The sequence below is a fragment of the Rhynchophorus ferrugineus genome, unplaced genomic scaffold, assembly GCF_030347505.1.
Source record: "Rhynchophorus ferrugineus isolate W39M unplaced genomic scaffold, kcgeb_rfMv2 rfM7, whole genome shotgun sequence".
NCBI lineage: Eukaryota > Metazoa > Arthropoda > Insecta > Coleoptera > Curculionidae > Rhynchophorus > Rhynchophorus ferrugineus.
Genome location: NW_027472586.1, coordinates 14,513,291 through 14,539,565, shown reverse-complemented (window position 1 = coordinate 14,539,565; position 26,275 = coordinate 14,513,291). Strand labels below are relative to the sequence as shown.

Sequence of the window (26,275 nt, the reverse complement as noted above, 5' to 3'; positions counted from 1 at the left end):
TTCGGTATGGGAAAGCTCTGTGCAAAGTGGGTGCCACGCTAGCTCACTTTTGATCAAGAACAACGTCTAGTTGATTATTCGGGGCAGTGTTTAAATATGATCAAGCGTAAAAAACCCGAATTTTTGCGTCGATATGTGACATTGGATGATACATACACATCATTTCACTCCGAAGTCCAATCGACAGTTATCCGAGTGGACTGCACACGATGAACCCGCTCCAAAGCGTGGGAAAATGCAACAGTCGGCTGGCAAGATGTATTTTGAAATGCGCATGGAATAATTTTCATTGACTACCTTGAAAAATTAAGGACCATCAACAGCGACTACTACATAGCGTTATCGGACCGTTTGAAGGACGAAATCGCCGAAAAAGGCCACATTTGAATAAAAAAGAAAGTGTTGCTTCACCAAGACAATGCGCCGTGTCACAAGTCAGTGAAAACGATGGCAAAAATCCATGAATTGGGCTTCTAATTGCTTCCTCATCCATCGTATTCTCCAGATTTGGCCCCCACCATATGTCCTGTTCTCAGATCTCAAAAGAATGCTCGCTGGGAAGAAATTTTCGTCGAATGAAGAGGTGATCGCCGAAATTGAGGTCTATTTTGAAGCAAAGGCCAAATCGTACTACAAAAATGGTATCGAAAAGTTGGAGAGTCGCTATAATCAGTGCATCACCCTTGAAATATATAAATAATATATGAATAAAAAAAATAATTTTGTCAAAAAAATTTATTTTACTATGGTAAGCCGGGGACTTTTCAACAGACCTGTTAGATGGAACACATAGGACAAATAGAAGAAATTATGAATTATTAACGGATAGATTTGCAAACATTTTAAAGCATTGATAAATATAAAGGTGCTTAATGATTAATGCAATAAGATACGTGACTATATCACATTTTATTCTTTGAACTTTCTATCAATTATTTTAATTATTTACTTTATAGACTAAATTAACTAAATTACCTAATTGTGTTCGTTGTTCTTTTAATATACATGTTAAAGACAAATTCAATTTCAAAATTGTTTTATTCATATATTCTCTGTTTGAATATACAAACATGTATTATTTCATGTATTATTCCACACTAATATTTATAACATAAAAGTAAAGAAAGATCATGTGTATATACTTACATTTGATGCTCGGAAGTTGTTACAGTTCTGAAAATAATCTTACTTATAATACTTTGTTATAATGTTCAGTAGCGTAGTAATTTAAACTTATTTTAATACTTTGTTAATTAATGAAAGTTGATATAATTATATGCAATTTGAAAAATGTTAGTGAGCGTTAGTTCTTGAGATAGTTACCATACCATATTTTACCATATTTTAATATATTTTAATATACAGACATTTATTATCTTAATTAATGTTATGTATCAAATATATTTCTGATATTATATTGGAAAATCTGAGGAAAAAAAACAAGTTTTAGTAACATATCATTTTTAAATTAATCCTTTTGCTCTATTATGAGAGAAAGATTATTAATTTAATATATTGTGGTCGAATTTCGACCACAGGGCGATTACTTGTATTGCTTTAATAACCTAGAACCATAACATCAAACCCGAGAAAAAATATTACCAGCTCATTAATATTTGTTACAAAGCCAGATCTGATACGGTTTCGAAGATTTGTATCGTTCCCAATTAAAAAAACAGACAAACATTAGCGTTGGCGTCCTCGATCTTTATTAATACCCAGCAAAATATTGTCCATCATTGCGTCATGTTAGATTCTCCTTTGGCATATTCTTAAAAAATGGATTTTAACTTACCCCCTGACGGAGGAACGTATTCCGCCAATCCCAACTCCTACCTTACCGCCGTCACGAGTCCGGTGTATCGGCCGGTCGTGGTGCCCCCACCCAGGCAACCGTCGTCTTATATAAGCAAAACAGATTGGTATTGGGATCAAGCGTGCTAAGTTCGACGACGAACGCGAATCGTCGACGCCAACTCGATTCACACCACGGTCGCGAGTGCATTTTCATAATTCTGACGAGAGATTTTCGATCACCGATACAATGGACGTAGAGGAATTTCGGAGTCGCGGTAAAGAACTGATCGACTACATATGCAAATATATGGGGGGTCTCGAGACGCAGCGAGTAACGCCCCAAGTGGAACCCGGTTACCTGAAGGCTCTGGTGCCGGACGAGGCGCCGGTCGAGCCAGAGAAATGGGAGGATATCATGGAGGACGTCGACAAGAAGATTATGCCCGGTATCACTCACTGGCAACATCCCCATTTCCACGCTTACTTCCCCAGCGGGAACTCGTACCCATCCATATTAGCGGACATGTTATCCGACGCAATAGGTTGCATAGGATTCTCTTGGGTAAATATCACGTTCTCAAACGCATTCCATCTTAATATAGCCAGACAAATATTTCCTATTCAGTCACCGATTTATTTTTAAAATTTTGATAAATCAACTCACAGATAATAATAGCACCATAATGTTATTTTTCCGCCGTATAATTACCGGTATATTGTTTCTCACTCACCACGGATGCCAACAATAATTTCACCTTGTTTTTATAACACTAATACACATCTCGAATTAATATTGGTCACATCTACGTCTTGCCAGACGCCTTACTTAAATTTCCGGATATATAATTAAATTATCACTTTGTAGTTTCTAAAATTAACTTTCTTTTTCGCGTTAAAATATCGCTTAATTCAACGGAAATTAATTTCAGACTGAAATCTGTCAAAATTAGCTCGAAGTTTGCCTCTGTAAACAAATCGATGTATATCGAGTCAACGCTTTCTTGATTTAAAGTTTTCGCTGCGTTTAAATCAGAATTTTAAAAATTACCATACAAAAAATGTTCCGTTTATATAATTAAATTAACACATTGTAAGTTCTCAAACACTTTCTTTTTCATTTTAAAGAATAATTCACTTCCTTAATTTCGTTAAAATCGATTTCTGTCAAAATGAATTTGAAGTTTGTCACTGTAAACGTATGTGTACCGAGATCAAGGGCTTCTAGATTTTAAATTGTCTTCAAGTGGAATTTGTGCTTTTAAATGGGAATTGTTACAATTATCATACAAAAAAATTTCCGTTTATATAATTAAATTATCACGTTGTAAGTTCTTAAACACTTTCTTTTTCATTTCAAGGAATAATTCAATATCTTAATTTAACGAGAATCAATTTCTGTCAAAATGAATTTGAAGTTTGCCACTGTAAACAAACGTAAGTGTACCGAGATCAAAAGCTTCTTGATTTTAAATTATCTTCAAGCGGATTTGTGTATTTAAATGGGAACTTTTAAAATTACCATATACAACATTTTTCTTAATATATAATTAAATTAATTTCGAAAACTAACAATCTTTTTAGATCAAATAAGTTAAATAATTCAACCGAAATTAATGTAACTCTAATTACCATCAACAATGGTTTGAAATTTAATTCTGTTGAGAAATGTCTGTGTATATTGAGATGTCTTTAGAGGGATTCTCTTTTTTTAACAATTGCTGAATACAGATTTTGACAATATTAATTTGTTCGGAATACTAATTGCTTCCTTCGAATTGCAGGCAGCAAGTCCGGCTTGTACAGAACTCGAAACCATCGTCATGGACTGGTTTGGAAAAGCCATCGGATTACCATTCGATTTCATCACCTCCAACAAGGGTAGCACGGGAGGCGGTGTGATCCAAACCTGCGCCAGCGAGTGCGTGTTGATCTCAATGTTGGCCGCCAGGAACCAGGCCATTCAGTATTTAAAGAAGAACCTCTCGTCTGACGTGGAGGACAGCACGTTCCTGCCCCAGCTCGTGGCCTACTGTTCTAAAGAGGCCCATTCCTGCGTCGAAAAGGCCGCCAAAATCCTCCTGGTCCGCCTGAGGATCCTGGAACCGGACGAGAACGGTTCCCTCGGGAAGGAAACCCTGGAGGATGCCATCAAGAAAGATAAAGAGAACGGGTTGTTCCCGTTCTTCGTCTCCGCCATACTGGGCTCGACCTCGAGCTGCTCGTTCGACAATCTTCAGGTGATCGGACCCATATGCAAAGCCGAGCCCTGTATTTGGTTACACGTGGACGCCGCATACGCTGGAAATGCTTTCATATGTCCGGAGCTCAAGCCTTATCTCCAAGGCATCGAGTACGCCGACTCATTCAACACCAACCCCAACAAGTGGCTGCTGGTCAATTTCGACTGTTCCTGTTTGTGGGTGAGGTGTCGCGTGAAGTTGACGTCAGCCCTGGTAGTCGATCCCCTCTATCTTCAACATGCTAACTCAGACGAAGCCATCGATTATCGTCACTGGGGCATTCCATTGAGCCGGAGATTCCGCTCCCTGAAACTATGGTTCGTCATCCGGAAATACGGCCTGTCCGGCCTGCAGAAATACATAAGGAACCACATCAGACTGGCCAAGTACTTCGAGAGTATCGTCCGTAAGGATCAGAGATTCGAGGTGATGAACGACGTCCGATTGGGATTGGTCTGTTTCCGTCTGGTGGGCAACGACCACATCAACCAAGACCTCCTCGCCAATATCAACGCCTCCGGAAAACTCCACATGATTCCCTCGATGGTTCGCGACAAATACGTCATCAGATTCTGCGTCAACTCCGAACACGCCACGGAAAAAGACGTGGAATACGCCTGGAGGGTCGTCAGCGATTACGCTTCCGAATTGCTGGTGCCCGTCAAGAAGAAGGAATACGTCAAGCCGCCGCTCACCAGGCAGGAATCGAAACGTTTCTCCTTCACCAGGAGCATCTCCAAAGAGATGTACAAGAGATCGAAGAGCCGGTCGAACTTGCTGGACGGAGCCACGCCCATTTTGGTGGCCGATTCGGACGAGGATGAAGCGGACGGCCCCCAAACCAACGTGGATATCGTCGACCTTCTCGCAAGCAGCCTGGACGATAACGTTTTCCTAGACGATTGTAAAAAAAACTTCAAATTCCTCCCAACGAGCCCCACGGAAATTAAATGTAGCGGTTTTTAATCGTTCTTCGTATTAGTTTAAATTTAATTTAGGACCATTAACTTATTTCCTTCTCGTGTTAAGATAATTATCTGTACATATCAGTATTATTAATTTTAAGTTGACTCTATCGTATTTATTATTATTATTATTCCTTTTTTATTTATTGACTTTTTTATATGCACAATCTATTTATAATAAAAGTATTTTAAGATAATGACAATCAATTATTTTGAGATTTTCACCATCCTAACTATTAGACAATCGTTATTAAACAAAAAAAAATTAAAACAATTTTAAATATAAACTCCTGATTAAACAAAGCCTATGAATGAAAAAAATTGTAGCTAACTTTGTAATGATTATAATTATATATGTTTTTATTTACATTTTAAAATAAATTAATTCTAAATAGTAAGACATTTGAAAGAATAAATTAAGTATCAATACATAACCACACTAAAACTTACCATCAAACAAAACATATAGTGCGTTCATTGGCATTAACCTCAAAATATTTACAATAACAACATGTTCAAATTCAATTTTTCTAGACAGGATAGCGACGAAAGTAACGTGGAAAAAACTGAAGAAAAATCGAATCGAAATTGGCTAGAATGCATTGAAGTTTTACGTGATACTAATGAAGATACTGTAATACAAGATATATTTGCAAATTGTGAAGTAAATACCTTACAATGCAGCGATATAAACATAGAGTATTTTGCGACAGTGGACGTTCTCAACATTTTCCGAACCAGTGATAATGAATCAATTAAGAAATTGTCTGTTATGTGTGCAGATGAGAGCCATTCAGATTTACAAGAATCTGTATATGAAGGTGGTATGAAAATATGGGAATGCACATTTGACTTGATTAATTACCTTGTGGAGGACAAAGTACCTTTAGAAGGAAGACATGTTTTAGACCTAGGCTGCGGAGCAGGCTTAATAGGCCTTTTATGTCTTAGAAGTGGATGTTCTTGTACCTTTCAAGATTATGTGAGTACTTACCAGTAATGTGTCTTCAAATAGTAACTAATATCGATTTCAGAATGTAGAAGTTTTAAAATATGTTACTATGTCAAATGTGCAACTTAATGATGAGGAATATTGTAAAAAATGTAAATTTTATTCAGGTGACTGGGATAGTTTTGCAGATTATACAAGGACTAATGAAAAATATGACTATATATTTACATCGGAAACTATTTACAACTCAAGTAACTACAGTAAACTTCATAATGTTTTTAATAGTCTATTAAAGCCAGATGGAGTAATGTATCCTTTTTAAATTAATTTATATTAAATTATTTTATGAAGTTAGACCATGTTCTTTAACACCCTGTTAGATATGTTGCAGCAAAATCATACTACTTTGGTGTAGGAGGCAGTATATCTTTATTTGAGGATTATATAGTTAAAGAAAACAAATTCAAATCTTCAGTGTGCTGGTCAAATTCCGATGGTGTAAACAGGAAAATTTTGAAGATCACTTTTGCTTGATAGATTTTATCTGTGACTGACTAAAAAGGAGCATGGAGGGTCTTGCTTTCATTCACTAACCTTTAAATGAAATAAACCGTTGTTACATTTGTATGACAAGCATTTTAATTCACTTGCTTTTGCGATATGACTCCAGGTATGACCGGTATCCATTTTGTTTCCAAGGGTTCATTTGTTTGTTTAGCTTCAGTGTCAGTGGAAATTAACTTGGGTTTGCTAGGTCTGGTATCTTTGTGATTTGTTTTATTACATACCCATGCAACACAACTGTTTTCTGGAACTTTGATTTAAGAAATCATAGTAAGGTTGAATTATATATTTTGTTTAATACAGGTTTTTGTGTTGTTTTACCGGTTATTCTTGGGAAAATAGGATGCATAGTGCCGGGAGTAAATAACTTAACTGTGTCTATGATCTGATAATATTTTTCGCACTGACAAGTTTCCATATTTCTCTTAACTTTTCTATTTAATTGGTAAACTATTCTGCGCTCAAATCTGTATAGTGTTTCTTCTATCAAAAAATAAGTCGTTTGTTTCTTTTTAATAGAACTAGTTTGTCAAAGAGACAATAACCTGTGGTATTGTGTATATTTGGTTATCTATACATAAACAACAAAGTACTTTTAACATATATTTAAAAATAAATAAATAATAAACAGATTCCATAAATAACAAATATAAATAGTTTTTTTTCTATAAAAAAACTTTTAATATCAGTTGTACATCTAATACGGTGTTTCACAGCAAGCTAACCATCAACAAACCTAGTGGAGACACCACTGCCAACATTATTCCCATAAAGAACATGTTTACCATTAAACTGATCTCGTATTTTTCTCTCGGTATTACCCTGTAGTTACAAAACATCATTAGTTGATTGTTTTTTCTTTTAATTTTTTAAGTACATACCTGAAGGTTTGCAACATGATCACATTCATTAAATATCCGCCACTTAATTGATAAGTACTGAGCAAAAGTCCGTACTGCCAGTCATGTTTAAACCATATAGGCAAGGTCCTGGGTAAAGCTCTGGTAAACATAAACAACGTAGCGTAAGTTATATTTCTTATTATCACGATAGGAAACAAAATGGGCAGTGAAAATATCTGTAAAGAGAATAACTGTAGGCACAAAATAAAATATCCCAAGAGAACTTACCGCATCGTATTTAGATGAAAGACCTCTTCCAATAATATCACAGATTGAACTTAATAAATATGACATTACAGTCACGAAATAATTATCTGAAAATATTCCAAATGTTATATATGGAAGAGAATATTCTATTTTTAAACGAAAGTTCGTAATGGTGTAAGAACACATGTTAATTGCAACAATTCATAGATGTCGCTACCATAATATAGTTAAAAATTAAGAAAACACTCTGAGTGTTGAGATAATATTGTGGTAGGTACTATGTTGTATTCTGTATATTTCTTTTTATAGCGTTTTTAATAATTAATTGAAATTATAATTAAACTAAATATGACTTCTTCTAAACAATAATCTTACCTCCCCAAGTACTCCCTGTGTTTTGGTATTCTGATACAACTAAATTGGTTATGGAACCAATAGGTACGATACCATTACAGAAATTTAAAAGGATAATCTTCCACATTGACTTAGCGGCATGGAAAATCTCCCTAGGAGAGTGAACCTTCCTCTTTGCCTCTTCCTTTGAGCTGGCCATGTAATATCTAAAAGTCGGTATTGCTCAGCGCATTCTTAATGGATCCGAGCCGAACCACTTACTTGAAGAAATCAGTCTTGGTCGAGAAAAAGAACATTGCCAAGCCAATACCCATCACGAAACAACCGGTTGTAAAGTAAAGGAAAGCTTCTGAGATCGTGTCGGTGAATATGGTGATGGTGATCAACCTGAGAATGGCCGATATCAAACCCCCCACTCCTTGACCGAAAAGAAATACCTTCAAGTAATGATCGGGAAACTTAGCTACTATGGTCATAGTTCCGGCTCCAGCCACAGCCATCAAAACTAAAAAAATTGTGAGGTTGAGAATATTATTACAATTTTATATATTATATTATAGTTATTTTTCATTAAATAATTCGGCACTTCTTCAAAACTATTTGAGATCTTCAAAAACAAACGTCGATTTATTCATCATATTCGCAGTTAATTCGACAATTTAACAATAAACTGAATTATTTTCAATGAAACATGATATTTAAAATAAAAGATTGTCGTTTAACTATTTCCTTTCAATACCAGAGTAAATACCTTTAATTTGATGTATTTCTTTTGACATCGCCTACTATTCATGTAATTATATTTATTTAATCAGCCTATATTTATATTACATTTGTAAAGTAGTAAATATAACCGTGATTATTTAAACTTTCCTAGAAGTTTAAGACTAATGTTTTTGACATGATTCAAAATCGAATACTACTTTTTGTACTGTCGAAATAAAACGTCAACTTGACAAGTGTTTTGGCATCGCCTGCTTTATCTTGTTAAAACTTATTAGTTATTGTCTTTATTAAATATTTGCGAAAAACTGATGATTTTAATATCATTTTATATTAAATATTTAATCAAAATCGAATGTTAAATTGTCACGGGCTTATCAATTGTATAAGTTAAGCAAACGCAATATTTTATTTAACCAAATCCAAGGTAACTTATTTCTAATTTTTCGTTTTATCTGTTTATTTCTGGACTTTTGTACTGTTAAAATAAAACATCAACATGAAAATTATTTGTTGACTTCACCAATTCTACGCGTTAGTCATTTATTGGAAGTTTTTATAAATGTATTGTAATAATTTTACTCGATATCTTTTATCTGAAATTTAAGATGTTGATGTCAATTGTTTGTTTTGATTTGATATTTTATAAGGACATTTTTTCTGCTGCCTATATTTTTTTTATAAAAACTTTTAATTTATCAAATCTAAAAATCGGGTTATTCAAAAGATCTATGTTAAGAAATTGGAAATATAGTTACTTTTCAAATATCTTTAAATACTGTATATAATAAAACAAGTGTAGTGTAAATATTACAAAAGCCTTTTTTTGTTTCGGTTTTTGACAATATTAACTTGGTTTTGATGTAGTACAAAGGAAATATATTTTAAAGGATAATGTTAATTCAATTTTAGATTTCAATGTTTTAAATTAAAAATTAAAATTACTGGAAAATGATATTTCCGTCACAGCCTACTGCCGTAATTTTAAATTTCTTTCTATATTTAATGCTATATGTTATACTTACCAGCCATTAGCACTTGTATTACGATGGTTAAACCAAAAAATTCATATTGCCCTGTGAAAAAAAGAGGAACTTGGTTAAAAAAGCGTCAATTTCGAAATATTAAATTACGTACAAGTATCAGTGTCCACTTTAACCATAACCGTTTGAACGATAAAGTTCACAGTGAAGAATATTAAGGACATGTAGGCTCTTGTCGTCAGGTGAATTTTATGAGCAAAAAAAGTCGAAATGAAATTACAAACGATTCCCGTATATGTCGTTGCTATCATGTTATATGAGGCATAATTGGCTTGTAGTTTGTTCCTGTCCTCTGCGTTGGTACTGTTGGATCCCACAGTTCGAAATTTATACATCCAGTACTGAACATAAAAATAAATAAATGGCTTACCTCCTATTAATATGTAAAATATTAGGTGTACAAATATGATTACGTCATTATCTTGAATAAATTAAAAACGTCTATTTGCTTATATAGGGTGTCGTAATTTTGAGGCGCAAAATTTGAATTAAATTGAAAACGTAGTTGCGTTTTTTTATTGTATCTTTTGTATTCGCTTCAGCTCTGCACGTACTAACATTGGAACGATACAGAGAAGATTAGCATTGCCCTTGCGCCTGTAAAATGGTGAAGCGTTCCACATTTTTCCACCTATCTATAGTCTATTCAAAATAACAGTGAACTCACGTCATCAAGATGTTTAATGTATTGCCTGCCGCAATTTGTAAATTCGTTTTAGAATCAGACAATATTTTCCTTCACAATGCTCTCTGATACGTTCAAACGTGTAACCTAACTGCCTGCAAAAATCCGGTTGTCAAACGTCTGCAAAATTCTCCAAAAAATTAATTATAAAATCTATAGGTTATAAGCCGGCAAACTTTTTTTCGCTTTGCTTGTTTTGATAAATTTCAGATCGCTGCTTATATTATTCTGATTGAAACTGTTGGAACCAGACAGGACAGTTCTAATCAATAACTTCGAACAGGAACAAGATAATGGCCCACTTGCCACAATTTCAGTGATAACCTACTCATTCGAGCGAAATTTCTTACCGGCGAACATTTTTCTGTGATATGTGAACAGCCAGTAATCAATGGGAGCCATATCTGACGAATATGGTGGATGTAGGAGCAACTCGAAGTTCAATTCATGCAATTTTGCCATTGTTTTGACTGACTTGTGACCGGTGCGTTGTCTTTATGAAGCCAAATTTTTTGTCTTTGCCGTATGCGGTCGCTTCTTTGCAATTTCGGCCTTCAAACGCTTCAGTAGCGCTATTTAATATTCACTGTTAAAGGTATTTCCCTTCTCAACATAGTCGATGAATATTACATCACACACATCCTAAAATACCTAGGCCATACAGGCGATTTTTGCTTGATTTTTGATTTTTGTGCTTTCGGATGCTTTGGACGAGGTTCCCCTTTTGCTGTCCACTCAGATTTTTTTTATTATTTAACGAATATATTGTTACTAGTCGTTTCCGTCTAACCTACAATTTGTCTTTATGCTAACTTAAATCTAGATATATAACTAGGAGGACCCATCGGCCCTAACTCAATCTCTGGTGAAATAATGTTTATACATGTCACTGCTGAATTTTTTAATATATGCACCTCACTACACAACACTGCACAAGATCAGATGGTTTGGTCCTTTTGAGTCTGTGTCCTGTTCTGGTGGTATCCAAAAGTTGCAATATTTCAATATTAGTATGAGAATGGATTCTTTCCTCGTGCCCCCTTGCAATTCTCTTGATTTTTTAACTGACTGTGGGTATCTGAAGGTCTCGATGTAGGTAATCAGTCCTATAGTATTTAGGTGCACCCACAGTACCTCTCAGGACTTTGTTCTGAAAAATTAGTATTTTATTAATGTTACTCCTTGCAGAACATCCCCATAATTGAACTCCGTATGTCCATATAGGTTTCAATATTTGCTTATATAATAGCAATTGATTATGTACTGATAATTGTGATTTCCTTCCAATTAGCCAGTATATTTTCCTATATTTCAAGTCCACTCAGATGACGATTATTTTGATTCCGGAGTAAAGTGATGTAGCCATGTTTCATCCATTGTCATAAATTCCAGTTTGCTTTGTTTAAACATGGCCAAACGCTGCTCAGAAGCATCAACATTTTTTTGTTTTTGGTCAACAGTGAGCAAACGCGTCATCCACTTTAAACAAAGTTTTCTCATAGTCAAATGCTCATGTAATATAAAACCAACACGTTCTTTTGATATCTTTACGATGTTATCTAACTCACGAAACTTCACTTTCCGATCATTCAAAACGGTTTTGTGGATTTTTTCGATATTTTCTGGTGTTACCACATCATTTGGACGTCCTCTGCGTTCTGCATCATCGGTGTCTCCATGTTTGAAGTGAGCAAACCATCGTTTTATAATTGTTTCTGATGGAGCGGACTCCTTATAATACTTTTCGAGCCATTGCTTGGCTTGGACGATAATTTTTCCCGTCAAAAAGCAGTGTAAAATTAAAACACGAAATTGTTTTTGATGCATTATCTTGAAAATAACAAAAGTAGTGTCACTCTGTGAAGTGTGTGTCTGTAAAAGTGAGCACATTGACGTCGCGTTTTACCCTAACAACACTGATTTCTTTACGACCGCCAGGTTCGAATTTACAATTCATGAACGTTTACAGAAACAGCTCGATCATACGGTCAAGTGGTTCAAATTCTGGAGGTTGCAAATCAACCCCCTGAAAACCCAGGCCATCATTTTCCATAAGAAGCGTTACGCACTGCGCGTCTCGCAACTTAATATCGACACCGCAATAATTCCATGGTTGGATAACGTCACGTACCTGGGTACCGACGGTTCGGTTGGCATTTCCAAATCCGGAAAGCAATTCAGAAAGGTTAGGGGATAGCAAACCTACTATCTTCTCTGATCTGCCATTCTAGCAGACTTCTTATCTCCATCAAATGTTTATTTTATAAGATGTCTAATTCAAGTTTGTTACACCCAACCAGGTGAAACGGCTTCAGGTTTTCCAAAATAAGCCCCTCAGAAGAATCTTAAAAGCTCCATAATTTGTCAGAAATAATCAAGTTCATAGGGAAACTGACACTCCAGAAATCAAGCACTTTATATCTCAATGATTCCACAAACAACAACTCAGCTCAAGTTCTTATGAAAATAGCTTATGAGCTTAGTACGGCGCCACCGCTAACTTCCCTTTTTCCAGGCTGAAACGATCTCATCCGTCGCTGCAGTCATAACTTTTGCCCACATACGACAGTATCCAGTCCAGCAAGTCTCTGCGAGCAAGTATGCGTCATGCATTCCACCGCCTGGTTTTAGGCCAGAACAAAAAAAAACTCACAAACTTACGAGTAGGGTATTATTAAATTTTTACAGCTTTCTTTTCAAGGTTAATACTAACTGAAAAAGCAGTACATGTAATAAAGCTACAGCCATCTCATTTAGCTATCCCATTTAATATTGACACAAGCCTTGCCAACAGTAGCAAATATAAAAGAAATATCAATGACGCCTACTTTTAAGAATTAACAATATTTGTACATCTATTAAAACTTTGTTTATATCGTCAAATAATTGATGACACTATAAAAGACAATTGAATTTGAAGTCGATAATTGGCAAATATTGATATATCCACTTCAGATTTCTATATGTGTCTATTTAAACGCTAAAATAAACGATCAATGTCGAGATAACACAGGCATTCGAAAAATTCCCATCCCACCACGTAACACGTCCCTTACCTCGTTCGCAGTGATGAAAAAGACCATGGGCAGCACGTTCACCATCCCTACAACGGCGAAGGTGATAAAGACGAACTTGTACTTGTCCCGGGGGGCGTTGGGGTCGGCCATCTTTATCTTGGGCAGTCCCGGGATATCGTCAGGAATGAAGGACCCCTTCCGACTGGGCGGCATCCCTGGATTTAGTCGCATGGCGATAGAGATTCTTTGGAATCCGCGGTGTTAAGTTCAACTTACCTCCGGCTAGCGGTGGTGGAGGGTAACCGGGCGGAAACTCCACGTTCGGGGGCGGAAACGGGGGGAAGTCCTCATAGTTGAGCGAATACCGAGGCTTCCTGTTGAAATCGACCTCTGAAAGAAGACATCATCTATTTAAATGCGATATTTCTTAAAAATTGATGTAATAATGAAAAATTATATAGTCTATTCAAATATGTGTCTGCCAAAAGTTGTAAATTCGTTTTAGAGTCAGACAATATTTTCCTTCTCATTTTATTCTACTTAAATAGAGATAGAATGCTGTTTGACATGTTCAAGTATGTAACCGAATGAGTCCGCAAAAGTCGTCCGTTTGTCAAATGTCTGGAAAATTCTTCAAAATATTATGATCATGGGTTATAAACCGTCAAACGTAATTTTAATAAATTTCAAGTCGCCGCTATTATCACAAAATATTGAGAACATGTGTCTTGTCTTGTGTTTGTGTTTTGTAACTATTACAACATAACCTTTAATTTGCCAAACAGAAACCGTCTTTATGCGAAAAGGGTGATGAATCAAGATCAGCTTGATGTTAGCCGAATCAAGAAGTTTTTTTCAATCGAAACATAATTTAATACAATTATTTCAGAGGAAATTTTTAGTTTGGAAAGTCTGCATAAAAAACTGAAAGATAGCAGCTATTTGAGGGATGTAGAACATCCCTTCACACACTGTTGCGTAATGTAGGATTTAAGTGGTGTAGAGATATCCCACAAAGGGGTTAATGGAACTTCCAGACATTGCTTTCACAAAAATGCAATGTTTAAAAACTTATGTCAAAATCAAGGAAGAATTATTATATGATTTTGTGTATTTAGACGAGACATGGATTTTTCAGAATGGGTCGCTCATGGCAAGATGATAATAAATGCAGTTTAAAAACAATGAAAGTTGATGGAAGAAGGTAAACGTTGGAATAACTATCGATTAGGTTTTGTTAGTCAAAACATTTACTAATAATTCATTGCAGACATATAGTTCTTCATCCTGGAAACAGGAATGGTTTTATTCCTGGTGCATAATTATTTTCTTCTAACTCCAAGAGTGACTACCATGGAGAAATGAACCATAACTTGTTTTTAAATTGGTTTGAAAATCAGCTTTTAAAGAACTTAGTTCAGTTACTGTAATGGACAATGCACCTGGTGGAGATGATCCCAAGTGTGCATCAACAAAGGCTGCAATTAAGGAATGTCTTAAAGTGCATCATATAAGTTTTGAAGAAACCATGTTGAAGAATGAACTACTTCAAATTGTTATTAAGTAAATATAAATGAAATATTTAAATGTATTTTATGTAATTAAGTATTTTAGAAATAAGCCTAAGGAAAGATATAGGGTAGATCAGATTGCTGAACTTTATAGCCACAGAGTATTACATCTTCCGGAGTATCACTGCATATTTAATCCAATTGAGTTGATATGGGTCATTACAAATTATAATTATAATAGACATTCAGGTCGAGAAGTTCTAGTTCTCTCTTCGTCGCTGGAGAATTTCGATAGCTCTGGTAGTGAATTGCCATTGGAGCCCTTTTATTTGTTTACTGTTGCTAATTCAGCACATTCACAGCTGACGAAAATTAAAAAAATATCATTTCAGCTAAACTTGCGAATTAATGAAACAGTTTATTTTACATTTCTTAAATTATTGGCACTAATTACATTTTCTCATTGAATGCCTGATTCCCCAAGTAGAAACAGCTAAATACCTCGGCATTCATCCTGATGGTAGATTAAACTGGAAACATCATATTAGACAAGAAGCAAAACACACTAAAACTAAAATAAAACATCTATTCTGGTTAGTCGGAAGATACTCTTAACTTGATCTAAAACCATAGAGATTGATTTATCAGTCAATTATAAAGCCAGTTGGACCTATGGGTTGCAAATATGGGGTTGCAGTAAAAATTAAAATCAACTAGTCATCCAAAATAAGCAAGGCTGCCAAAACAAAGTTCTTCGATTAATTACCAATGTCTGTCGTTACGTAACCAACTAAGAACTGCACGATAACCTGGAAATCAAATGGATTTGCGAAGTTATCCAAGATTTCGCCTTAAAAGAAGATTGCTAAATCATAATAACGTGGAAGAAGTACAACTACTGGATCACCCAGAAGATTGAAGCGAACCAAACCATTCGAACTTATATAAAGTGTATACCTTTAGTGTACACTATAGCTTAAGTTATTATAATGTTATAATTGAGGAATATATATTGATGTATTTATCTCGCACTCGTCTTGCTTGTGAATTAATCTAAGTACAAATGAAATGTAATAAATTCCTTTATAATTAAGATTGTACTAAGCATGTCTAATAAAAATGTTATTAAAAAAACTAATTACAATTTAAGTGAACCAGACCGATCTTTAATATGGGTCTTTTTATCTAGACTTCTCGACCTTGACTTCAAAAATTATCGCGAATTGTGAGTTTAACGAATTTAAGTGAATGACGATTAGAAACACCTCGGTTCGGCCTATTTAAGGTGGCATGTATGTCACGCCTATCCCGAAAGTATACTGTATTTGCCAATTACCTTCTCTTCTAGCGAATGGTCAATTATAAAGATTTTTGCATATCCGAAATAAGCCGGAGGCTAGGTAGCGGTCACAAAACATGATCAAATACTGACCAACAATATGCTGGAGAAATTAAAATACCGCCATATATCTATATCTATAAAAATACAGATATTATAAAAGCGGTATTTTGGAAATTTTCAAACATAATTAACAATTTTACTTATTTATCTCTCCGACAGTTTTAACACTTTAACATTTCGAAGAAACATATATAGGATTGAGATTGTTATCGATTCCTGTGACTACTTCCATTGGAGAAATCAGATTTACATCGGGCTGATAAACTGGAGTTGTATCTGGTCAAGAGTAGATTCTATATTGTTCGGTTGGATCAATTGGCGGTACTCTAATAATTTGGTCTTTTAAATCTCCGAGTTGGTTTCCATAGCGAATAACCTTTGTCCGCTTCCGGGCTCAATCTACTTACGTATTATTCGAAGCAACTCTGTTTATATTCTTTAATATTTTGATTTGTCTGATTACTAATTCTATCAAATATCGTTTCGTCTGCAATATTTCTGGTTCTGTTCTGCATTACCTTTCTAGCTATTCGTCTTTCTTTTATCAATTCCCAAATTTCAAGGGGGTTATTCAGATGCAGGAGAAAAAACAAGGTTGTAAATTATGTACAATTCATTCATTTTCTCTTTTTCTTTGAATAAATTAATACCCAAAGAGGAGTTGTTTAATTAATAATAAAAATACATATTTACATATATATATATATATATATATATATATATATATATATATATATATATTCATTTAAAGGATATTACTTAATACGTCAAGGGAAAAGGATTATGATTCACATCGCAGGTACTTACTAATAACGAACGAAAAGTGTAGATTGGCTAATGTAGACAGTTGCTAGACAGTGCTACGCTTTCAATAAAACTACAATTAATACAATAATTTCTTCAATTAATGCTCATTTCATTTCTTTCTTCACTCAAATCAACTCAATATTTTCTTCAATCAATTCAATATCTTCTTCAAACAAGCTAGCTAGGAACTTATCGCACTGATAAAACATGTGCGTTTCGGACTCTTAAGGAATTCCCAAAAATTCCACGATTTCGGTCTTCTTGGTATTTATGGTTATAGGCGCCATAAGGAGTCCTCTACCAGGTCTAACATCCGACACGTTTCGTCTAGCCTCGGTACCTGAACCCTCGTTATCCGAAACACTCGAGAACGAGCCGATGGGAATCATCCTTGTTGAACAAGTCTGTTCTGTTTACTTGGTATCTTTTTGCCTGTCTATTTTTACCAGACGTTCAATATACTGCGAACGTTATGTTTTTTTTATCAGGTCATAATTCTTTTCTATGTCATAAATATTAAAAATTTCAGTGAAAAGATCTAATAAATTAGACCCTCTAACAATAGAACCGAAATAATTCTACAATTAGCGTAACTTACATTATACATGACTGTCCCAACCATTCATAATAAATTTGCGTCGCAACAGGGTTATATTTACCTAATATTCTGATTTCTCTTGATGTTGTGGTAGCTTCTATTAGAGCAAACCGAATTTGTTCAATTATATTTCGGGTTTGCTGCTCAAGATCGTCTATACTTTTGAGTTTTACTTTTAAACTTATTTATTCCTGCACTATAAGTCTAAACATGTCCCAATTAGTAAATTTGTTAGCAAGATTAGGCTTTTTTCAGATTTGAATGAGATCTCTTTCGAAATGTAAAAATCCAATAGATGCCAGCACTTTATTACTGTCGGTGGGCCAGTGAGTTGGTTCGCGCCCTGAATGATAATTACAATTTGTAATATTAATTGCTGTGAGTGATTCGTTTCCTTTTCCAGTTGTGAAATGTTATTAATCGTGAACCACAAGCAGTATGTTTAACATTAAAGTCCCCTCCAATAATAAACTTTGGACCTAATTTTAAAAATAAATCTCTGTATTTTTCCAGTGTTATTTTGTATCTTGGTGGACAGTATATATGTTAGTTCCTATGTTTATTTCAGCGCCATTCTTTACAATGCCAACCATCGTAGTTTGTATTTCTTCTTTTTTACCTCGTCTTGTTCGTCTCGCTCGATATTTTGTTTTATAATTAGAGCTGTTGCTCGAGCACGTTCGCTCAAGTGTAGTGCCCGCTAGGCATCATAACCCTGTATTTTAATGTATTTTTTTTAGAAAAATTAGTCTCCGATATGGGAGATATATCTATGTCATTTGTTCTAGTTCCAGGACTCGCTGATTAAGCCCATTTTGCGTTCCATGTTATATTAAAAATAAAAATATGCGACTTGAATTTGTTTTGTTTTTGATTGACTTTGTTCTTTTCGGAGAATATTCTAAATATAAATAATTTAAATACACTAGTGGTATACGGCCAAAATAATTAGAATATATGAATTATATTCCAACTGGTAGGGAGCAAGTTAGTATTAGCACAGTGGCAATAAGTATTCCTTGTGATAACTAATATATACATTATATATAGAAAATCAGTTCAGTAAGTGATCTTCTGTAATATCTTATAATAAATCAGTACATCAATCAAGCTGAATAGTAATATACGTTAGTCTACGCACTTCACTGATATCATGCAAATTTAGCTGATTACATTGGGGTGCACTGACACTCTTTCTAAGTACTTAACACTATCACTTTGATTAATACTTGTTATGAGTTCTAGAGTAATATCGATCTGTATCAGTTCATCACATACATGAAGCACCAACTATAACATGCAGCATTTTGTTTTCGAACCGTTGAATGAAAAGCGGTTACACTAAGACAATCCCAAGCGCAAAAGGTCAAAAGTTAATTCAGGAGAACCATCCACATCGACTTAGAAGTAGAATATTATTTTGCTGTGCATATGACGTTATCAATAAGGAGTAATGTTTTACAAGCAGCTAAAATCAAGTGGTGATGTTACTGTATGTATCTACCGAGATCATTTGAAGACATTAAACGTCACATTGTAATAAAAAAGACGCAATAGCCAGTATCAGACGCAATCATCTTCTGGTATACCGTCGCAAAAATGAAACCTACCCTATTGGAGCACAAATGGGAAGTTCTGCCACAAACAGCGTACTCACCAAACATAGCACCTTCTAATTGTCACAATGCTGGGGGTTCAATTATGGGTTCTAGAGTAATACCGATCTGTATCCGTTCATCGCATACATGAAGCACCAACTATAACATGCAGCATTTTGTTTTCGAAACGTTGAATGATCACCCTCGTGATATGCCATTATGAATGTAAAGGTGACATTTTTAGAATCTAACATTTTCTATAAGTTTGCTACCGATAATCTCGAACATTTAGGAGAAATTATACATTAAAACGCTTTATAATATAATATAGATATAATATATGGATATAATATAACGAACGATTATTCCGAAACTTTACTTTGGGTTTCCTAATAACCACTGGACTATAGAACAAGCGAGCAACACTTATAAACAAAATAAATATGGACTTAAATGCCAAAATATATTGTCCAGGCTTTTGATATAGTATGACGCACAGGGTTGCAGGTTAAATTAAAGAAACTCCTCTCTCATTCATATTTTCAGTTACAAAAATTTTACTTCACAGATACATATTTCACTGGGAAACATGAAGATGAATTCACTGAATTACATTCAATATATTCAGCAGTTCCAAAAGCCAGTGTGCTGAATCTGATACTGAAACTCCTATATACGCTAATACACTGACTACAAAAATCGTTAATGTGGCAACACATACATATGACGTATCAATCTCAGCATCTCATGAAGATCCAATGACAGCATCAAAGAACCGCCAAAGACACCTTGATAAAATTCGACTGTAGCTGAAGACATAGCGTATTAAAACAAATGATACACAATCTATCCATGTAACATTCACTCTACATAGAATATACCGGCCAGTGAATATCAATGATTGTCAACTTCCCTAAGCTGAGGATGCTAAACATCTTGGTATCCATCTAGACTGACGTCTAACCTGGAAGAAGCACATAACAGGTCAATTGAAAATTCCCCGACCTGACACATAGATGGCGTTACTAGAATTAAATTCCTATGTTGTTTTAGTTAGCCCTAACCCTCAAAAGATGCGTGTTTAAATTTGACAGCTGTCGGATCATTACTTTGTCAATTGTATCAACTGTTATTATTGTGAAAAAATGGAATTTCGCGTGTTGGTGAAATATTGCTTTTTGAAAGGAAAAATTAAAGTTGAAGCAGAAAGTTAGCTTGATGTCGAGTTTTCGGGCACTGCCCCAGGAAAATCAACCATCAAGGATTGATATGCTAAGTTTAAACTAGGTGAAATGAGCACCGAAGACAATGAACGCTGTGAACGCCCAAAAGAGGTTGTTACTGACAAAAACATTTAAAAAGTTCACAAAATTATTTTAATTGACCGTAAATTGAAATTGAATGAAATAGCAGACACTCTAAAGATATCAACTGAACGTGTACATCATATCATTCACAGATATTTGGGTATGAGAAAGCTCTGGGTAAAGTGAGTGCCGCGCGAGCTCACTTTTGACCAAAAACAACGACGAGTTGATGATCCGGAGCAGTATTTGAAAATAATAAAGCGTAATAAACCCGATGGATGAAACATGGCTCCATCATTTCAATCGACAGTCATCTGAGTGGACTGCACACGATGAACCCGCTCTAAAGCGTGGGAAAACGCAATTGAAGAAAAAGAAAGTGCTGTTATACAATGCACCGTGTCACAAGTCTTTGAAGACGATGGCAAAAATCCATGAATTGGGCTTCGAATTGTTTCCTCATCTACCGTATTCTTCAGATCTGGCCTCCGATGACTATTTCCTGTTCTCAGATCCCAAAAGTATATTGGCTGGGAAGAAATTTTCGTCGAATGAAGAGGTTATCGACGAAACTGAGGCCTATTTTGAAGCAAAGAACAAATCGTACTACAAAAATGGCATCGAAAAGTTGGAGGGTCGCTATAATCAGTGTATCACCCTTGAAAGGAATTATGTTCAATAAAAATAATTAATTTTACAAAAAAAAAAAAATGTCTTTTTCTATTGTAGGCCGGGGACTTTTCAATTGATCTGTTACTTGCTAAACGAAAACAACTTGTACTTACACTATATCAAATGTATTGGCTTATCGGGCGCAAATCAAGGTTATCATTATATGACAACAAGCCTATTTGGTCATATGAAATCCAACTATGAGGTACTACTAGCAAATCTATTATAGCTATCATATAATGGTTCCAAAACAAATTGTTGGGTGCCATTGTCGATGCTTTTTACTCAATGTATCTAATGTATCTCAAGTGATACAACGCAAAATCCTTCTAGAACCCATAACGAGTTTAACTCACTAAGTACTTTTAAAAAAGAGTAATGTACCCCAATGTATTACCAAATCAGGTAAATGGGTGACGTAATAGTGAAATTCGTAGACTAAAACGTTTAACACCATCCGATCTGTTTATAGGATATATATATATATATATATATATATATATATATATATAAATTTTAGAATAAAATTAACCAACTGATATAATATTTTACAAAGACAATCCCTTAATTAATTGATTTTTTACATGTCATATATATAATATATTTATAAGAAATGCTTGTTGCCCACTAACTATAATAATTTCAAAAAAAAGTTTAGCAAAATGGTAACACCACATTCTTTGGCTGTTCAGAACAACAGAAACCCCTTCAAAATATTAATAGAGCGCCATATAAAAGATTCCGACACGAAACAGGCGCCATTCTTCATTGTTTCTTTTAACAATTGTTCACGCCACTTGAGATAATTGAAAAATCGTATTTGAGAAGTGATCAAAATTAACAAGAATCTATTTTAGACAACAATTAAAAGAGTGTTTGAATAAAATACCTATCTATAGACTTTGATATACTACCGTCTTATCGAGGTAAGTGTAAATATTCGACGGATATCTTATCAGCGAATACTCCAACTTCAAAAATACGGAAAGGAATTTGGCATTGTTTTAAATTACGTGAGAACAATGCATTCATGAGATTTTACTCCGCGATCGGATTCTATATCGATCGAATTGTGGATTTTCGATATTTGTAAAATCGGAAGATAATTGACGTAGTTGAAGTGGCCTCGCAAACAAGCTTCAAGAATAATTATTATTATATCGTGATTTAGATGATACATATCAGAACGTAAAAAGATGAGATAAGATTGTTTTCTCAAATACATTAACGGTATTACGAAATATATTTACTGCATACAAAGTTATTTTAAAAACAAAATATTAATATCAGCGAACATATTTTGATCAGCGAAATCTGTTGGTGAAAATTCGAAGTACCAATATAAACAACTGTTGAATAACCTAACCTAATTGTTAAATTTTATGGTTTACAAATATCTCTACGTAAAATAACATCTTTCTATTTAGTATTATTGAGTTATTAGTATACAGACTCTAGCAATGAGACTCTCAAAATTGTATTTGTTGTTTATTTTGAACAAATCTCTAGCCGAAACAAGTTTAAAATAATGATTTTGGTGTCTGTGGCAAAGAACGACCTGGAAGATCAAAATAGTTCAACGACAATGAACTGTAAGACTTATTAGACGAGAATCCATCTCGAACTCTCAAAGATGTTCCATAGCTTGACAATCTTGAGGCGCAAAAAGTAGATTACATCGACGCAGAAGTGGAATATTATTATGCTGTGCATATGATGTTATCAATAAGGAGTAATGTTTTACCAGCTGCTAAAATCCAAGTGGTGATGTTACTGTATATGTCTACCGAGATTATTTAAAGACATTAAAAGTCACATTGTAATAAAAAAAAAAGACGCAAAAGCCAGTATCAGACGCTATCATCTTAGGGTATACCGTCGCAAAAATGAATCCTACCCTATTGGAGCACAAATGGGAAGTTCTGTCACATACAGCGTACTCACCAAACATAGCACCTTCTAATTGTCACAATACTGACGAATGCCTCAATAACTGGAATTCTATCAAATCAACGTCGTTCTTTCGACACACTATTGCTCAGAAGGATATTAATAAGTTATAGATAGTCATCGAAAATATTCAGGTAAATATATATTGTTCCAATTTTTCTGAATACAAGTCATTATAGAGTGTAAAAAATGATCAGAATACATGCAAACACCTAATACAAAATTTCCTCACTCAACAATTATTGCTAATAAGAAAATATAGAAAATTATTATATAAAACGAAGAGTCTGTATGCATTCCGAAGTCCGAAGAATATTCTTTTCTCCATTTAAATATCGAGCTGGGTAAGCATTACTAGCAAGTAACTTTTATTTCACTTCATGAATGTGAAGACAGGAAGATTTGACGTCAAAAGTCAAAAAGTATATGTAGACCTGGAATTCAAAGTTCAAACCGAACTAAATTATCAGGGGAAATCACAATAAGTTGATACTTTTGGGTCGAACATTGAATACAAATTATCGTTATGGTAATTGCAACATCAACAAAATACATGGATTTTTTTGGGATTCGAACCCACGACTATCACACCACTATGACCTCTATGACTATCACACACTATGAATTTATTTTAATTTTGATTATTTTCTACAATGAATTAATATTAATGTTTTCATGTGATGGTAAAAAATAATAAAATACGTACAAAATTTTAATTATAAATATAAAATATAGTCCAAAAGAATAAAATGGTTTAAAAATAAAAAAATAGTTTTTATGGTCATTACTTAATAATTATTTGTAATGGGCTGTTTTATTTATTTTAATTTAAAATCTTATCATAAACAAATACACTAATTTTTGTTTTTTATATAAACATGAAAAAAATATGTATATACATATATCACTATATATAATTCACTGTATATAATAATTATAACATTTTTATTTAAATCCTCTATAATGTAATGTTGATATCATAGCTTTATTATAAATGATTTTTAGTGATATGTATCTAATAAATAAATATAATAAGAAATATGAATGACGTCGTCTTTCACTGTCTAATAATTTCCAATAAAATTAGAAAAATACTATAAGTATAAAAATATATTTCCATATTATATGATAATTATTGTTTGTTGTTAATTATATATATATATATATATATATATATATATATATATATTATTGTTGTTATTTCAAAAATATGTTGAATGGTTATATTATTAAATTAAAGTAAATTAAATCGCACAAAAATATTCCGTATTTTTCTCATTCAAATAATATATTTCCATATCTTTCACACTTATTATTGACAATTAATCACTCACCGTCTAAGTCTTTTTTCACTGTCATTTTTTTAAACCTTTGTCTCGGGGAGTTCAACACTAACAGGTGGCTAGAGCTCGACAGACTTCCACCGCCATAGAGTAAAATTTTATATCGGCATTTTTCTCACAAGAATCTCGCTATCAAGGGATGTAAAACACTTAAGCAGATAATTATTCAATTGCTAAATCGTAATAACATACGTAGCGCCATATCTAGAATGTTTGAGCGTCTAAATTTCAATAAATAAACAAAACCGAATGATAGGCGAATCGATTCTAGTTATTCCAGCTTGCGTATAATCATACTTGTAAGTATGCGGCTGATTAAATATGCGGTATTCAAATAATTAGACAGTTTTTTAATCCTTAGAAAATTGAATAAAATTACGTGATCAACTCGGAGGACAACCATAAATATTTTATATATTCCTACTCACAATCCAATAGATTACATATACTGTGTAATATTTTTTTTTGTTCAGGTTTAAAAGCAGGCGGTGGAATGCGTGACGCATGCCCAATCGCGGACACTTGCCCTGGAGCGACAAGTTGGACCGGATTATGTGGTAGTGCCTCTGGGATAATCGTCTCGGCACTAATCCGAAACCGCCTTACACCTGACCCCTGTAGGTCGCTGCTGCTCCTGCATTAAATTTAGGAATATACCACCCGCCAACCGGGCAGCCGTTATTGGGTACGAGGACCCGGCGAAAGAGCAGCTAGTGAAACTGACTGTTGATTCGCGATCTTGACTGGGTGCCGTCATATGGAAGCAAAAGTTATAACTTCAGCGACGGATGAGGTCGTTGCCGCCTGGAAAAAGAGGTGATTAGCGGTGAGGCGGTGCTAAACTACCAGCATATCAACCTTTGACTTGATTTCTGGATTTTTGTGCTGTCAGTGTCTCTGTGAATTTGATTATTTCTGACAAACTATGGAGCGTTTAAGATTCTCCTGAGATATTGAAAAACTTGAAGCCCTTTCATCTGGTTGGATGTAACAAACTTAAAATAGATATTAGATCTGTAGAGGATTAACATCTCGTAAAATAAGCATTTGATGGAGATGGAAAGTCTGCTAGAAATACGGATCAGGGGAGATAGCAGGTTTGCCGTCCTCGACCCTTTCTGGATTGTTTTCTCGATTTAGGAATACCAACCGAACCGTCGGTCGAAGTGGAGACCTAAGTATGTGACGTTATCCAGCCATGGAGTCGTTGCGGTGTCGATTTTGAGTTGCGAGACGCGCAGTGCGTGACGCTTCCTATGGAAAATGATGGCTTGGGTTTTCAGGGTTTTGAACCTACAAAATTTGAACCACTTGAGCTCATAATCGAGCCTTATCAACACTGTAAAAAAATAATATAATTAAATTATGACAAATAAATTGTTAAGAAAAGGTCTTTACATTAAATATACTTACGAAATATTTACTATAAAATGGTCTATGTTTCTTTATTATTGATTTTTAGTAAATATATTATATAGCAGTTCCAGAGCTAGGAAAAATTCAGGCTTTGCTTTAATTAAAATTAGCGTTGGGAACTATCGAGTGAAAACAGTCGATAGTCGCAAAACGGTCGAAACAGTCAATAGTCAAAAAACTAACGACTGAAAATAGTAATTATTATTTTCAGTCAAATGTACG

The 26,275-nt window shown here is 34.3% G+C and overlaps 3 protein-coding genes, 1 long non-coding RNA gene and 1 pseudogene across 4 annotated transcripts; 3 read left to right on the top strand and 2 right to left on the bottom strand.

Moving 5' to 3' along the window:
* The first annotated feature begins 1,932 nt into the window (after positions 1 to 1,932).
* Tdc1 (tyrosine decarboxylase 1) lies at positions 1,933 to 5,199 on the top strand. The gene is made up of 2 exons (XM_076410201.1): positions 1,933 to 2,359; positions 3,579 to 5,199. The coding sequence occupies exons 1-2, from the start codon at positions 2,045 to 2,047 to the stop codon at positions 5,001 to 5,003; spliced, it is 1,740 nt and encodes a 579-aa protein (XP_076266316.1). The 5' UTR covers positions 1,933 to 2,044; the 3' UTR covers positions 5,004 to 5,199.
* A 249-nt stretch (positions 5,200 to 5,448) lies between these two features.
* LOC143200011 (histidine protein methyltransferase 1 homolog) lies at positions 5,449 to 6,581 on the top strand. Its single transcript, XM_076410243.1, has 3 exons — positions 5,449 to 5,984; positions 6,037 to 6,263; positions 6,335 to 6,581. The coding sequence occupies exons 1-3, from the start codon at positions 5,514 to 5,516 to the stop codon at positions 6,486 to 6,488; spliced, it is 852 nt and encodes a 283-aa protein (XP_076266358.1). The 5' UTR covers positions 5,449 to 5,513; the 3' UTR covers positions 6,489 to 6,581.
* Positions 6,417 to 7,029, bottom strand: LOC143200026 (uncharacterized). The gene is made up of 3 exons (XR_013006603.1): positions 6,840 to 7,029; positions 6,606 to 6,768; positions 6,417 to 6,548 (listed from the first exon to the last, which is right to left on the bottom strand). It is a non-coding gene; the product is annotated as an uncharacterized LOC143200026 (long non-coding RNA).
* Positions 7,030 to 7,108: 79 nt separating this feature from the next.
* LOC143199985 (equilibrative nucleoside transporter 3) lies at positions 7,109 to 24,768 on the bottom strand. Its single transcript, XM_076410208.1, has 10 exons — positions 24,629 to 24,768; positions 13,726 to 13,839; positions 13,489 to 13,664; positions 9,842 to 10,088; positions 9,730 to 9,780; positions 8,243 to 8,486; positions 8,003 to 8,187; positions 7,649 to 7,734; positions 7,400 to 7,596; positions 7,109 to 7,340 (listed from the first exon to the last, which is right to left on the bottom strand). Exons 1-10 carry the CDS (start codon positions 24,651 to 24,653, stop codon positions 7,229 to 7,231), a joined length of 1,437 nt encoding a protein of 478 aa, XP_076266323.1. The 5' UTR covers positions 24,654 to 24,768; the 3' UTR covers positions 7,109 to 7,228.
* LOC143200389 (uncharacterized) lies at positions 10,277 to 10,374 on the top strand (annotated as a pseudogene).
* Positions 24,769 to 26,275: the final 1,507 nt, after the last annotated feature.

Excerpts from the sequence above, each read along its gene's own strand:
- Tdc1 (XM_076410201.1), top strand. The coding sequence starts at position 2,045 with ATGGACGTAGAGGAATTTCGGAGTCGCGGTAAAGAACTGATCGACTAC. Across the intron at positions 2,360-3,578 it reads GTTGCATAGGATTCTCTTGG|GCAGCAAGTCCGGCTTGTAC; the intron begins GTAAATATCACG and ends TTCGAATTGCAG.
- LOC143200011 (XM_076410243.1), top strand. The coding sequence starts at position 5,514 with ATGTTCAAATTCAATTTTTCTAGACAGGATAGCGACGAAAGTAACGTG. Across the intron at positions 5,985-6,036 it reads CTTGTACCTTTCAAGATTAT|AATGTAGAAGTTTTAAAATA; the intron begins GTGAGTACTTAC and ends TATCGATTTCAG. Across the intron at positions 6,264-6,334 it reads TTAAAGCCAGATGGAGTAAT|ATATGTTGCAGCAAAATCAT; the intron begins GTATCCTTTTTA and ends ACACCCTGTTAG.
- LOC143199985 (XM_076410208.1), bottom strand. The coding sequence starts at position 24,653 with ATGACAGTGAAAAAAGACTTAGACG. Across the intron at positions 7,735-8,002 it reads CACAGGGAGTACTTGGGGAG|ATAATTATTTCGTGACTGTA; the intron begins GTAAGATTATTG and ends GAATATTTTCAG. Across the intron at positions 7,597-7,648 it reads TTTCATCTAAATACGATGCG|ATATTTTCACTGCCCATTTT; the intron begins GTAAGTTCTCTT and ends TTCTCTTTACAG.